At 36.9% G+C, this 14,480-nt stretch overlaps 2 protein-coding genes across 2 annotated transcripts; both read left to right on the top strand.

Annotated features, from left to right (window-relative positions):
• Window positions 1-2,372: 2,372 nt before the first annotated feature.
• LOC113350642 lies at window positions 2,373-3,419 on the top strand. The gene has a single exon (XM_026594777.1). The coding sequence runs from the start codon at window positions 2,373-2,375 to the stop codon at window positions 3,417-3,419; it is 1,047 nt and encodes a 348-aa protein (XP_026450562.1).
• A 2,027-nt stretch (window positions 3,420-5,446) lies between these two features.
• Window positions 5,447-5,922, top strand: LOC113350643. Its single transcript, XM_026594778.1, has 2 exons — window positions 5,447-5,687; window positions 5,795-5,922. The coding sequence occupies exons 1-2, from the start codon at window positions 5,447-5,449 to the stop codon at window positions 5,920-5,922; spliced, it is 369 nt and encodes a 122-aa protein (XP_026450563.1).
• Window positions 5,923-14,480: the final 8,558 nt, after the last annotated feature.

The raw sequence follows: 14,480 nt of genomic DNA on the forward strand, positions 1-14,480 counted from the left end.
CTTTATTAATCTGAAATCAAACCTTTGAAAATAGTCCGAGAATCGAATCCTTCTACTTACCACTTGTAAAAACTGCATCAGTTTTTGGCGTCGTCGACGTGGACTTGTCTTTAGGTTAGGTTTTAGATTTGTATTTCTATTTTCTTTTTTATTTTTAGTTTAGTTTTTGTTTTATTTTATTTTATTTTATTTTCTTTGATTTTACTTGGGTATTTTTCTTGTTTTTATTGTGCAGGTAATATTCTATATTTATTGTGGAATTGCCTACCAAAAGAGGTAACTAACAAAACCCAAAATTTTATTATTTTTTAGGTTTTGTTTCCTTTTTGTGTATATTTATTTTATTCTATTTTTGAAAAAAAAAACACGTTGCATACACCATATTGCATCGTCAAAATTACCGAATTTAGGAAACCTGTGGAAAAGTACGTTGAACCCGTGCCTTGGGCCTTATGGGAGTTACCAGCCGAAATTCCACAAGCTTCCGCCTCGTACCTTTAGGTATATTTTGCTGAGGTAAACCAAGCCTACCTAATTTAGTAAACCCTGCATTTGCATATGCACGATTTTCTTGCTTCACTAGTATTCTTGCTTGTGTATGCGACGTTGGAAACGAGTAGGAGACAGACTTATGGACAACGACCTTTTTAATTTGAGTCCGACCCGTTATACGGATTTCGGTAGTACTTCTATTTTTACCGAAATGTTTAACGAAAATGATGGTGAAGTCCCGCCAACCAAAACCCTTAGGGACCGTTTGAACCCGTCTAGAGTGATACGTGAACCTGGGGTTGTTTTACATGCCACTACCGTTAAGTTTGATATTAAACCTAGGACATTTGGCATGTTGCGTAAGTTTAGGGGGATAGAGAATGAGAACCCGTACACCCACGTAAGAGACTTTGAAATGACCCGAATGTATCTAAAGATGTGGTTAGGTTGTGTTTGTTTCCTTTTTCCCTAGAAGAGAGAGCCAATGAGTGGTACCATTTGATTCCCTCTAAAACAATCACCACCTTGGCCTTGTAGAGGCCTTTGTTAAGAAGTTCTACCCACACCACAAGACTGTTGTTGTTGGGAAATCTATCCAAACCTTTAAGCAGAAAATAGGTGAGAGCCTACATGATTACGTAGGAAGGTTTAATGAATTGTTATACCAATGCCCGCACCATGGATTTGATAAAGCCCACATGCCCCAAATATTATATGAGGGCCTTGATAGTGAAACCCAAATGCAGGTAGAGACAATGAGTGATGGAGAATTTACCCATCAAGACCCAGATGAATGTTTTGACGAATTCATCGAGTTAGATGAAAAGACTCGTCAATGGGCTTCAATGAGGGAGCCCGAAATAACTAGGAACCCTATCCATAGGGTCAATAGAGTTTATGATGGGTATGATATCCTTAGGCGTCTAGAGGCCTTAGAGATGAACCAAGGGTCCAACCAGACTATGAGCTATAACAGTGAGACCAGAACCTATCCATGTACCATTTGTGGTGATCAAAGTCATATTGGACCTCATTATCCTCTGTTTTATCCTAACAAAACTACCCGTAACCAGGTTAATGTCCTACATGGTGGTATGAACTCTAAATACGAGGGTCGACCCAAGTTTGACCCATACTCTAATACCTATAACCCTGGTTGGAGACATAACCCGAATTTCTCGTGGTCTAAAGATAACCATCAAGGTGGCCCATCTAGCAACCCACCACCAGGTTTTTCTAGGAACCAAGCTCAAGTCCAAGAACCGAGCCAAGTTGATAAAAATGTGTCATCTCTATAGGAAAGTATACGACTCTTAATTAAGGGTAATGCCCTAAACAATTCCTAGACTAACCAAAATATAAACCATTTAAGTCATAAGCTTGATGACTTTGTCCTGAGAAGTCAGCGTAACCAACACAACAGTGACCGGGCTATTGACAACTTAAAGACTCAAATAAGTCAACTTTCGAACCGGTTAAATGATAGGGAGAATGAGACATTTCCTAGTTAAACGGCCACAAATCCAAAAGGAGTTAACCAGGTTAATGGTTCAGGTAGTTCTAACCACAACGAACATGTCAAAGTAGTTATCACCCTTAGGAGTGGTAAAACATTAGAGAACTCGGTAGAACCACCTAAGGACAAAGGTCCAGCTGAAGAAGTGACTGAAGTTGATCAAACTTCGCCTAAAGGCCCCTAATGAGCCTGAGATTGCCAAGAGTCCATGTGAGGAAGCTACCCCTGAGAGAGTGTACATACCACCTGCACCATTTCCTCAGAGACTCGCTAAGAAAAAGCCTAGTACTTATGATGAAATCTTAGACATCTTTAAGCAAGTTAAGATCTTCCCTTGTTAGATGCAATTAAACATGTACTGGCTATGTCCAAGTTCTTAAAAGAGATGTGCACTGTCAAGAGAGACGCGAGTGTCCATAAAAAGGCATTTTTGACCCAACAAGTTAGTTCCATAATCTCACAAAAGTATCCAGTGAAATTTAAAAATCCTGGTTGTCCTACTGTCACATGTGTCATAGGTAGCCAGAAGATAGAAAATGCTCTTTTAGATTTTGGGGCTAGTGTGAATCTTTTACCGTTCTCGGTATATGAACAACTTGGACTAAGTGAGATGAAACCAACTAGGATAACTCTACAGTTAGCCGATAGGTCAGTCAAAATCCCACGTGGAATTATTGAAGATGTTTTGGTTCAGTTAGAAAACTTTATCTATCCAGTTGACTTTGTGATTTTAGACACTCAACCTATCTCTAGTCAAGATATCAATATCCCAATCATCCTAGGTCGTCCGTTTCTATCCACTGCAAATGCAGTGATACATTGTCAAACTGGCCTAGTAGAATTTTCATTTGGGAATCAGAAAATCTCGGTGGACGTTTTTAAGGAATTACAATCCCCACCGGTCCCCGAAAACTATGAGTCTATATGCATGATTGATTTTCTAGTTGAGAATACCTTTAACACCAATAGTGTTAGCGATCCTTTAGAGGCGTGCTTGGACCACTTTGGAGCCTACTATGATGAGGATAGTCATTTTAAAGAAGTTAATGCGTTGTTAGATTCTGCGCCAGTAATGAATTATGGAATTGGTAATGAGAATACTCTTCCTGCCATAATTGCCTCTGAATTGGAGCCTGATCAGAAAAGTAGACTAGTTAGTGTTCTCCGAGAGCACAAGACTGCAATAGGGTGGACTATAATAGATTCGAAAGGAATTAGTTCTCCTGATTGTATGCACCACATCTACCTAGAAGAAGGTGCCAAAACCTCAAGAGAAATGCAGAGACGTTTAAATCCGAATATGAAGGAAGTTGTCTGCACTGAGTTTCTTAAGTTATTAGATACCCCATCTCTGATAGTAAATGGGTCAGCCATGTCCAGGTTGTCCCAAAGAAGTCTGGGATTACAGTAGTTGCGAATGAGAACAATGAACTGATACCTACCTGTGTTACTACCGGGTGGAGAGTATGTATAGACTACCGTAAGCTGAACTCAGCCTCAAGGAAAGACCACTTTCCTTTACCACTCATCGACCAGATGTTAGAAAGATTAGCTGGCCAACACCATTATTGTTTCCTAGATGGATATTCTAGTTATAACCAAATTCCTATAGCACCGGAGAACCAAGAGAAAACAACCTTCACATGTCCATTTGGTACTTTTGCCTATAGGTGTATGCCTTTTGGGTTGTGTAATGCACCCGCAACATTCCAACGTTGCATGCTAAATATCTTTTCGGACATGGTTGAGCGATTTCTCGAAGTCTTTATGGACGATTTTTCGTTCTTTGAATCTTCTTTCGATGAATGTTTGCACCACCTTACATGTACACTTGTTATAGAACGTTGTAAAGAAAATAACTTAGTCCTTAATTGGAAAAAGTGTCATTTTATGGTTAAATCTGGAATAATGTTAGGACATGTGGTGTCCTCTAAGGGAATAGAAGTTGATAAAGCCAAGGTTGACCTAATTTCAAAATTAAGACCACCTAAGAATGTAACAGATATTAGATCTTTCCTTGGCCATGCTGGATTTTATCGTTGTTTCATCAAAGACTTTAGCAAGATTTCCTTACCTCTGTCGAACCTACTTGCTAAAGATACTACCTTTATATTTGATGAAGCCTGTTTTGTAGCTTTTGAGAAGCTAAAATCATTGTTGACTTCTGCACCTATCATCCAACCACCCGATTGGAACCTCCCATTTGAACTCATGTGTGATGCGTCCGATTATGCGATTGGTATTGTCCTTGGCCAATGACGTGATAAAGCACCTAGTGTGATTTATTATGATAGTAGGACCCTAAATGATGCCCAGTTGAACTACACAACCACTGAGAAATAAATGTTGGCCATCGTTTTTGCTTTGAAGAAATTTAGATCATATCTCTTAGGGTCTAAGGTCATAGTTTACTATGATCATGCCGCACTCAAATATCTCCTTTCCAAGAAGGACTCAAAACCTCGGCTGATCAGATGGGTATTGTTGTTCTAAGAATTTACTCTAGATATTCGTGATAAGAAAGGGTCTGAAAATGTAGTAGCTGACCATTTATCCCGTATCCTTGATGAAACTAGAGATGACGAGAAACCCATCCTTGACACGTTCCCTTAAGAACAATTATTTTCCGTCTCTTTGTTACCCTGGTTTTCTGACATTGTCAATTATTTGGTAACTGGTCAAATGCCCGAACATTGGTCTAAACAGGATAGAGCTAAATTCTTGTCTGAGGTTAAATACTTTTTCTGGGATGATCCGTACTTATTTAAATACTTCCCTGATCAGATCATCCGTCGTTGTATTCCTGACAACGAAATCTCCAGTGTCCTGACTTTTTGTCATTCTGGAGCTTGTGGGGGTCACTTTAGTTCTAAGAAAACAGCTACTTTCTTGGCCAACTCTGTTTAAGGAATCCCACCTATTTTGTCAAAGTTGTGAGAGATGTCAGAAATTAAGAAAGTTGACCCGACGTAATATGATGCCACTTAGTCCTATACTAATAATAAAAATATTTGATGTGTGGGGTATAGATTTTATGGTCCCTTTTGTCAATTCCTATGGAAACTTTAACATCTTATTAGTTGTTGACTATGTGTCTAAATGGTTGAAGCAATAGCTACCAAGACAAACGATCGCCACGTTGTGATCAAGTTTGTTAGAGACAATATTTTCTCTCGATTTGGTATGCCTAGAGCAATAATTAGTGATGGAGGTTCCCATTTTTGTAATCAGTCTTTTGAGACGCTAATGCAGAAATACTCCATTACCCATAAGGTTTCTAAACCTTACCACCCACAAACTTGTGGCCAAGTAGAAGTGTCTAATAGGAAAATCAAAAAGATTTTAGAGAAGACCGTAAACCCTACCCGAAAGGATTGGTCTTTTCTCTTAATAGAAGCTTAGTGGGCTTACCAAACCGCTTTTAAGACTCCACTTGGGATGTCTCCATATAGACTTGTCTTCGGTAAAGCCTGCCACTTGCCTGTAGAATTAGAACACCGAGCTTATTGGGCCATTAAAAAGCTAAACTTTGACCTATCTACTGATGGTGATAACCGTAGACTGCAACTTAATGAGTTAGAAGAAATTCATAATGATGCTTACCAGAGTGCGAAAATTTACAAGGAGAAAACAAAAATATTTCATGATAAATCGATTATTAGAAATACATTTGAACCAGGTCAAAAAGTTCTCCTTTACAATTCTCGTCTACATCTTTCCCTGGTAAATTGAGATCCCGGTGGTCCGGACCATACTTTGTCAATATTGTTTTCCCTTATGGTGCAGTTGAGGTTGAAAATCTTAAGAACGGAGAAACTTTCAAAGTTAACGGTCAACGGTTGAAACCATTCTTGGAGTTCCCTAGTCATCCAATAGAAGAATCGGAGCTGAGAGATCCCGTCTACCAGGATTAATTTTAACGGGTAACAAAGTCTAGCTGAAGACACTAAACTTAGCGCTTAATGGGAGGCAACCCATACATGGTGATATTAATGTCCCTCTGGAGGACCCTGTTGTTGTTGTACATTGGTTTTATTTTTGTTATTATTTTCTTTTTCTCTTGCTCCCCATGGAAGGATTGCTACGCTTCATCCAGGTACTATCTTTCTGATTTCTCTCTTTACTAATGCCTCGTGTTACTTATACTTTTGGTATTGTACTTTAATTTGAAACATTGAGGACAATGTTAGATTTAAGTTTGGGGGTAAGGGAGAAACTTCTAGTGTCACATAGCATCCAGTTAGCTAAGTTACGTATTGTTTCTCACTGAAAATATGAAAATTAGAATTGCTAGGGATAACATTCTAGTGAGACATTAGAGAAAAAGACATTGAGATCATTGACAATCAGGAGAGAACATGTACCTTTTAGAGGGTAATCGTGATGGACCTAACCATCCATGATGGAAAGACAATTCGTTCAAAAGGAAATGCTAGAAAGACAAAGAAACCTCACAATGTAGTCTTAGTTAATGGATTACGACTCTCTCTCAGTAGAAACTTATCATCATCAACAAGCGGAGTGACATCAAAATCTATGAAGAAAGTTGAAGACGTTTAAGGTTTATAAGAAAACAATAAAAAGAAAAGCAAAATTCAAAATCAAAGTTTAAGACTTAGAGCAAAGAAAATCAAACGATGTAAGTTGTTGAAGTTCTTGATACCAAGATATTATAAGTCGCGAAGATCGAAGTGCTAAAGTCCTTGTCTCATGGCCATGTAAATTTTAGTCTTGTTACTACTGTGTTTAAAAAAAACAAAAAAAAATTATGAAAAATGAAAAAAAACAAAAATATATATATATATATATATATATGTACTTTTAAATTTTGTTTTTAGTTTTGTTCAATAAGGCCATAGGGAATTAGAAATCTATAAGGAAGTTTCAAGCAAGAAATCGAAGAGAAGAGCTAATTGTCAAGGTTCTACAAAGTTCAAGAGTTTATCATCAACAGTTGAAGCCGAAGAAGACATTGTTTCTACTGAGCACTATGAGAGAGTCAAAGAGAGATGCATATTGGTTGCTTTGTTAGTCCGCTTTCCAACTGGTACAAGATATTTCTAACATTGGTTCAACTCATCACACGTAATTAGTCCAGCTGTGTAGCAGATGTCCCTCTCATCTTTATCTCTCTCCTAATATTATCCATATATAAAGCGGATGCATCTCATAATGTTTATCTAGCTGTGTAGCAGATATCTCTTTATCTAGCAGTATTGCGGATGTGTCTCCCTTTTTCTTTATTCATCTTTTGAGCGGATACCTTTAATTTCTTTGGCATTCTAGTTACTTGGTGATAGGTTGAGAATGTGTTTGTCCTCATAGATCGTTGGATATTTGTGACCAATTAGGAGTTAAGGTTGTGTGGGTACACCTCTTGTAATCCCTCCCGAGATTATAACTCGTCCACTAGGGACACCTAGAGGTTTAAAGTCTTGTTGCACGCACTAAGTGCAACCGCGATGCCTGCGACAGTGAGTTAGGATTTTATTTTGTGAATTACATTTGCTCGGGACTAGCAAATAATAAGTTTGGGGGTATTAGATAGACGCATTTATGTGTCTATTATGATCTCAATTCTCTATATTGTTAGTACCCATTTTTGTATTTATTTTGGTATTTTATGTCTTTGTAGGTATTTTTGGAGAAATAAGCTTTTGCGGAGAAATTGGCTGAAAAAGTGTTATTTTCACCTGCCGGAGGAATTACTATTTCCACCCCATAAATGGATAAGGGGTACCCAAATTACTAAGGGGTACCCTGATTGCTATCGGCACCCCAACAGCTCGGATAAGGGGAACCTTTCTTCAACCTTTTGAATCTGAAATTTGGCGGGAAGTTGGTTTTTGAAGAAACAAAATTAAGGTGCAGAATTTTCGATCGGAATTTGGACATGTTACGAGGAGACTAAATCGCTGGAACTGATTGGACTATATCCTTTGGGCTAAACAGACCGGATACGGTTTCCAGATTCGATTAGAATTGGCTGGAACGTGGATTTGGATAGAACAAGGGAGTTTGTTTTACTGGAAGTTATGTGAGAATCTTGTACGCGATTTAGAGAGATTAAACCAATGGATTCGTTTGGATTGGGATTTATGGAGTTAAACAGGGCTACTAAGGTCCTTGAAATCAATTTAAAAGGAAGTTTCCACGTACTTAAAGTTAAACAGGGGAGATGAGTTTTAACGAGTATGGTTTTCTAAACTTGGAAAGATTTCTTGTGGTTGGAGGACTTAAACACGACTTGGAAGGTGATGGCAACATGTTGGAGAAATTATGTGTACAAAAGATGCGTGGAGAAGAAATAGAAGGAAAGAATTTCCCATACAGAGAAAGAAAATATTCCCGAGATGATCATCATTACTGTGAGAAGATACAACAACAAACTGGAGATATTTCTCACCTGTTGGGTATATAAATGCCTATGGGAAGTCAGAAGAAAAGACATAGAGTCTGGTAGATAAGTAATGCTTAGAATCGAGAGATATCGAAGCTCCAGGAAGTTCTGATGCTGCTGCAAACTCAAGAACACGAAGAACAAACACCTGCAAAATACAGTCGCAGAAAAGTGTCGTTAATCAACAACAAGGCCAATATATCGTATACAGTGTTGGTTGGAGTAGGTCTTTCACAACTGGAATGTTGTAAAAATTGGTGGCTAAACATTTTTAGCGATTGGAAATCATTGTAAGCTATTTTAATTACTTTTTAATACAATGAAAAATCAACATTTCACCATTTTTCGATTCATGAGTAGCTAAGTTTCTTTTCTAGGGTTTTGGAAGAAGTTATTTCTATGAGTAATTCTTAGTACATAATTTTCTTTGACATATTTACTCCAATGTTGTGCTTTTAAATTACTAAAATTTTTCTCTTCTTTACATGCTTCATGATAATTGTTTTGGGAAGCTCATCTATCGTTCTTTTATAAGCGAAGGAAAATTAGGCTTTAGAATAGTGACGAAAGTCAATAATTAAAAGAGCTTGTAATTTTATATCTTCCAAAGCATGAGATCAGGTTCGAATTGGTTTGAGTAAATTAGGAGTAATTTTTCAAGAAATTATTATTGAGTTAACAAATATTAGAAGTAGTGGAATCCAAAACCCTAGATTCTTCTCTCCTTGGTTAAAAACAATCAAACTTAATTAGTATTTCTTAGTATTTTCTTTATTAATCTGAAATAAACCTTTGAAAATAGTTTGAGAATCGAACCCTTCTACTTACCACTTGTAAAAACTGTATCAGCAGATGAAGTTTCATTTGATGAGTTTAATCACAAAGTGTTTGAAATTGTTAATGCATCTTTTGCATTGGGTAAGATTATTCTTGAAAAGGACATTGTGATGAAAATTCTCAGATCATTACCATCTAAATATGATTCTAAGAAACATGCCATCATAGAAGGAAATAACCTTGATACGCTTTCCAGAGATACTCTTATTGGAAAGTTAAAAATACTTGATCTTGATCAGAACACAGTCAGAACATTTGTATTCAATGTTGTGACCAACACAAGCGAATCTTCTAACTTCTCTTGGGATGATGAATGTTGTTCCAATCATGTTGATTTTAATAAATCACTGATTACACAAAAGATAAAGGATATTATAAAAAGAAGCAAAAGATGTGAGAAACGTCTCTCCTCGATTAATGCTTCAGATGATTCAATACAAGAAAACTCATCCCAGGTTGTCAACACCTTGCATACTTCCGATGTGTGCAACGAATTTTCGGCTCTAGCAGCAGAAACTTCTTCCTATTCAAATTCTGATTCATAGTTTGAGTATGACACTGAGATTTTTGAATTCTTGTATAAGTGTGAAGAAATTCACCAAGAAAACCTCCAACTAAAGGCTTCGTTGGAGAAACTTGAATCATCACTTTAGGTGGAAAATCTTGAGATAGATTGTCTTAATGATGAATTCACCAGGACTCTATCTATGAAAGAAAAAGAGATTAATACCCTTAAGTGTGACCTGCAAAGGTTGTCTGGAAGATCTGACAAAATCTTAGCAATGTTATTCTGTCAGAAGTCTTTTGAAAACACAAATGGTTTAGGGTTCAAAAGCAAAACTTTGAGCACATTCAAGTCTTTTATTCCTATCGGTTTTGAAACAATTGATGATAAATATTGTGATAAACATGAGGCAAATAAGCAAGACAATAAATCTTCCTTGATTTGTTCATTTTGTGGAAATGCAAATCATGTTCAAAGTAAGTATTGGAAATTCAAGAGGAATAACAAAAGGATTGCCAAACTTCAAAATGACATGCAAAGAATGAATCCGGCCTTGGGTAATCCACACGGTACTCCTGAAGACATGAAGAAATCCAAAATAACTAGATCCAGACGAGGTAAAAAGTCTGTTTATACAACAAACTTTGATAAGTCACTATGTGATAAAAGATGTGAGCATTCGGCTCACCCCGTCACTATCTAATAATAGTGACGTCTGCATCCTCATCTTTAACTTGAGAAAATGAGGATTGCATCAAGGTTGCTCAAGTTTTGTATAATTTTTAATTTCTTATTTTATTTATGTTAATAAAATATCTTCTGTTAAAATAGATAATGGATCATGAGCCGTAAAAGACTTTTTCAAAGTTCTTCCAAGGTTTGGCTGTCCATAGGTCTATTTATATTCATTTGTGATCAATATGCCCTTCACTTCTCTTATCTTTGAAAGATACAGTTTCATGGCTCTTGTAACTAGAGGTACCACAAAAAGGGATGCATTTGAAGCAGTTAATGTGGCTTTGTGAAGGAATCATTTCCTCAAGGAAGAAGAAGGAGAGATATACAAATGATGAAGAAGGTTCTTCCTCTAACTTCCTCTTGTCTGTTTGTCATTTTGATAATAACTTTAGAGGTATGGTGAAAGATTTCATCAACAAAAGAAATGATTTAAAATCTCAAATCATTTTATCTTTAGAAAAGATAGCTCACTATGAACGTATGTTGTCTCTAACAAATAACACCTTGTGTGGACTAAAAAGAGAACTTAGTGAGTTAACTGATATTTCTGAAGATTTGGAGGAATTGAACGATCCCATAATCAATGGGGTTTTCAATAATGAGAAGGAATTCTCAGTAGATGCTCTGAAAAAGCTCTACGATATCTAGGAAACTTCTTATGAGAATTTATTCTTGTGTTTTAAGAAGGATAATGATAGAAGCATTTATGTGTCTGATTTGTCTCAAATTTATATATTGTTAGTGCTTAATTTTGTACATATTTTGGTGTTTTATGTCTTTGTAGGTGTTTTTTTGGAAAATAAACATTTTTGGAGAAAAATCGGTTCAAAAAGTGGTTTTTGAACCCCCGGGAGGAATTACTATTTCCACCCCAGGAATGGATAAGGGGAACCCAAATTACTAAGGGACACTCTGATTGCTATCGACACCCCAGCTGCTCGGATAATGGGCGACCTTCTTCAATAATTTGAATTATGTTTTGGCGGGATGGGTTTTCAATAGCAGCAGATTAGGGTTTGTGATTTGGGCGAGCTATTATGAGATTCAATGGTTGAAAACAAATGGGTATCTTCCTTTCGGCCTAACAGGACTGGTAATGGGTTGAATTTCGATTGGAATTGGTTGTATTCGTGGATTTAAGTAAACCAGTTCCGGCAGAATTAGGGTTCGAGTTTTGAAGTTATTTGAGAGAGATTCAATGGCTCAAATCGTTTGGACTGACTTGTATCAACTAAACAGGGTGCTATGGTGGTGGTATTCGATCCAGTTGGGCTGGATAATCCATTTGAAGCAAATCAGGGAAGATACTATTCTCGGGTACGGTTTATCTCCGGAAAGTTCTGTACGGATTCTTGGAAGGATTCGATGCAAGTTAATCGCTGGAATTGATTGGTTTGATCCTGTTTGGCTAAGACAGGGCTGGTATATGAGATGGAATCGAGAAAATATGAAAGGATACGTGGAATTATGGTTACAGAGATACACGGGACTCTGTTGGGTTTGATTGTGGTAGTTACGTCTATGCACGAGTTCTACTCTAACTGAAGCGTGAAGTCAATATTATGCAGCATTTAGGGAGTGTGTTGAGATAAAACAGAGGCGTGGAGGAGATAAACAAGGGAAGAATCACGTAAAAATGGAAGAATATTATTCCCGAGTAAAAGAAATTTTTCAAAAGTTAATACAGAGATGCAAGGGAGCTGTCAAGTATATAAGGGCCTGTTGGGGTTTAGAGAAGGGGATGGGGAGACTGGAAAAAAGTAGTGCTTAGAATCGAGAGAAATTGAGAGTTCCAGAAAGTTACCTGCTGCTGCAAACTCAAGAACACGAAGAACATACACCTGTTACAGACAGTCACAGAAGCTTATCGTTTTATAACCACACAAGTGTTGATCGTTTACATTTTAGTTGCATTAAGTCTTTTTATGCTGAACAATTGCAACTGTGTAGTGGCTGAACATCTTTAGCGACTGGAAATCATTGTAAGCTATTTTAATTACTTTTTGAATGCAATGAAAAATCAATATTTCTCAATTTTTCGATTCATGAGTAGCTAAGTTTCTTTTCTAGAGTTGGGATGAAGCTATTCTCTGATGTGTTTATTTAAATAATTATTTTCTTTATCATATTTACTCCTCTTTTATGCTAACAATTCCTTAAAATTTCTCTCTTCTTGCATGCCTCACTTAAATTGTTTTGAATAGTTTTAGACTATTGATTTTTTATAGGCGAAGGAGAATTATGCCTAAGATTAATGACATAGTCATAAAAATAGAGCTTGTAACGTTTCATCCTCCAAGGCATGAGATTGAGTTCAAAACTGCCTTGAGTAATTTGGAGTAGTGAATTTGCAGCATCAAAATAGTGGAATCCCAACCCTAGTTCTCCATCTCTTTGGTAACAAAAATCACATTTAATTAGTATTTTCTTTTATTTTTCTTAAACCAACCTTTTCAAAAGTCCGAGAATTGAACCATCTTCTTACCACTAGTAAAACTGCATTAGTTGGCGGCGCCGACGCGGACTTGCCTTTAGGTTAGGTTTTAGTTTTTTTTAATTATTTTTTTTAGTATTTCTTATTATAGTTTAATTAAAATTTATTTTCTTTGATTTTACTTGGGTATATTCTTGTTTTTGTTGTGCATGTAATTTTCTACGTTTATTATGGAATTGCCTACCAAAAGAGGTAAGTAATAAAACCCAAATCTCTGTACAAATTATTTCATTATTTTTTTTAGATTTTAGAATCAATTTGTTTTGATTTTATTTCATTTTGTATATATTTCTCTCTTTATTTAAAAAAAAATATACAACACACACCAATTGCATTATTTGTATGGCAGCGATTTTAGGAAAACACGTGGTTTAGTATGGTGAACCCTCTGGGCGTTATCATCCGAAACACCACAAACCTCAGCCAAGTACCTGTGACCAGTCTTTGACTATAGGTATATTTTTGTTGTAGGTAACCCAAGCTTACCTGAATTAGTGAACTCCATCATTTGCATGTGCACAATTTCTTGTTTAACACTGGTGTTTTTACTTGTGTATGCGCCGTTGGAAACGGGTAGGAGATAGACTTGTGGAAAACGACCTTTTTAATTTGAGTCCGACCCATTACACGGATTTAGGTGGTAATTATATTTTTGTCGACATGGTTAGTGATGATGAAGCTCCACCGACCAAAACCCTTAGAGATGGGATGGACCCATCTAGAGTGGTACGTGACCTAGGAGTTGTTTTACCGGCCACTACCATTAAGTTTGACATTAAACCTGGGACATTTAGCATGTTTCGAAAATTTAGGGGAATAGAGAATGAAAACCCATATACCCATATAAGAGACTTCGAGATGATTTGTGACACAATGAATTCTCCGAACGTCACGAAAGATGTGCTTAGGTTGCGTTTGTTTTCTTTTTACCTAGAAGAGAGAGCCAATGAGTGGTACCATTTGATTCCCTCTAAAACAATCACCACCTGGGATGGTCTCGTAGAGGCCTTTGTTAAGAAGTTATACCCACACCATAAGACTGTTGTTGTTAGGAAATCTATCCAAACCTTTAAGCAGAAAATAGGTGAGAGCCTACACGATTATGTAGAAAGGTTTAATGAGTTGTTATAACAATGCCCACATCATGGCTTTGAGAAAGGCCTCGTGGCCCAAATTTTATATGAGGGCCTAGATAGTGAAACCAGAATGCAGGTAGAAACAATTAGTGGTGGAGAATTTACACATCAAGACCCAGATGTGTGTTTTGACGAATTTATCGAGCTAGCTGAAAAGACTCGTCAACGGGCTTCAATGAGGGAGCCCGAAATAACTAGGAATCCTATCCATAGGGTCAATAGAGTCGATAATGGGTATGATATCCTTAGGCGTCTAGAGGCCTTAGAGATGAACCAAGGGTCCAACCAGACTATGAGCTATAACAATGATCCCAGAACCTATCCATGTACCATTTGTGGTGATCAAAGTCATATTGGACCTC

This window comes from Papaver somniferum, chromosome 2 (genome assembly GCF_003573695.1).
Source record: "Papaver somniferum cultivar HN1 chromosome 2, ASM357369v1, whole genome shotgun sequence".
Classification (NCBI taxonomy): Eukaryota; Viridiplantae; Streptophyta; class Magnoliopsida; order Ranunculales; family Papaveraceae; genus Papaver; species Papaver somniferum.

Coding starts and splice junctions, on each gene's coding strand:
- LOC113350643 (XM_026594778.1), top strand. CDS start 5,447: ATGTCTCCATATAGACTTGTCTTCGGTAAAGCCTGCCACTTGCCTGTA. Junction 5,688..5,794: donor TAGAAATACATTTGAACCAG/GTCAAAAAGTTC, acceptor CTTATGGTGCAG/TTGAGGTTGAAAATCTTAAG.
- LOC113350642 (XM_026594777.1), top strand. CDS start 2,373: ATGTCCAAGTTCTTAAAAGAGATGTGCACTGTCAAGAGAGACGCGAGT.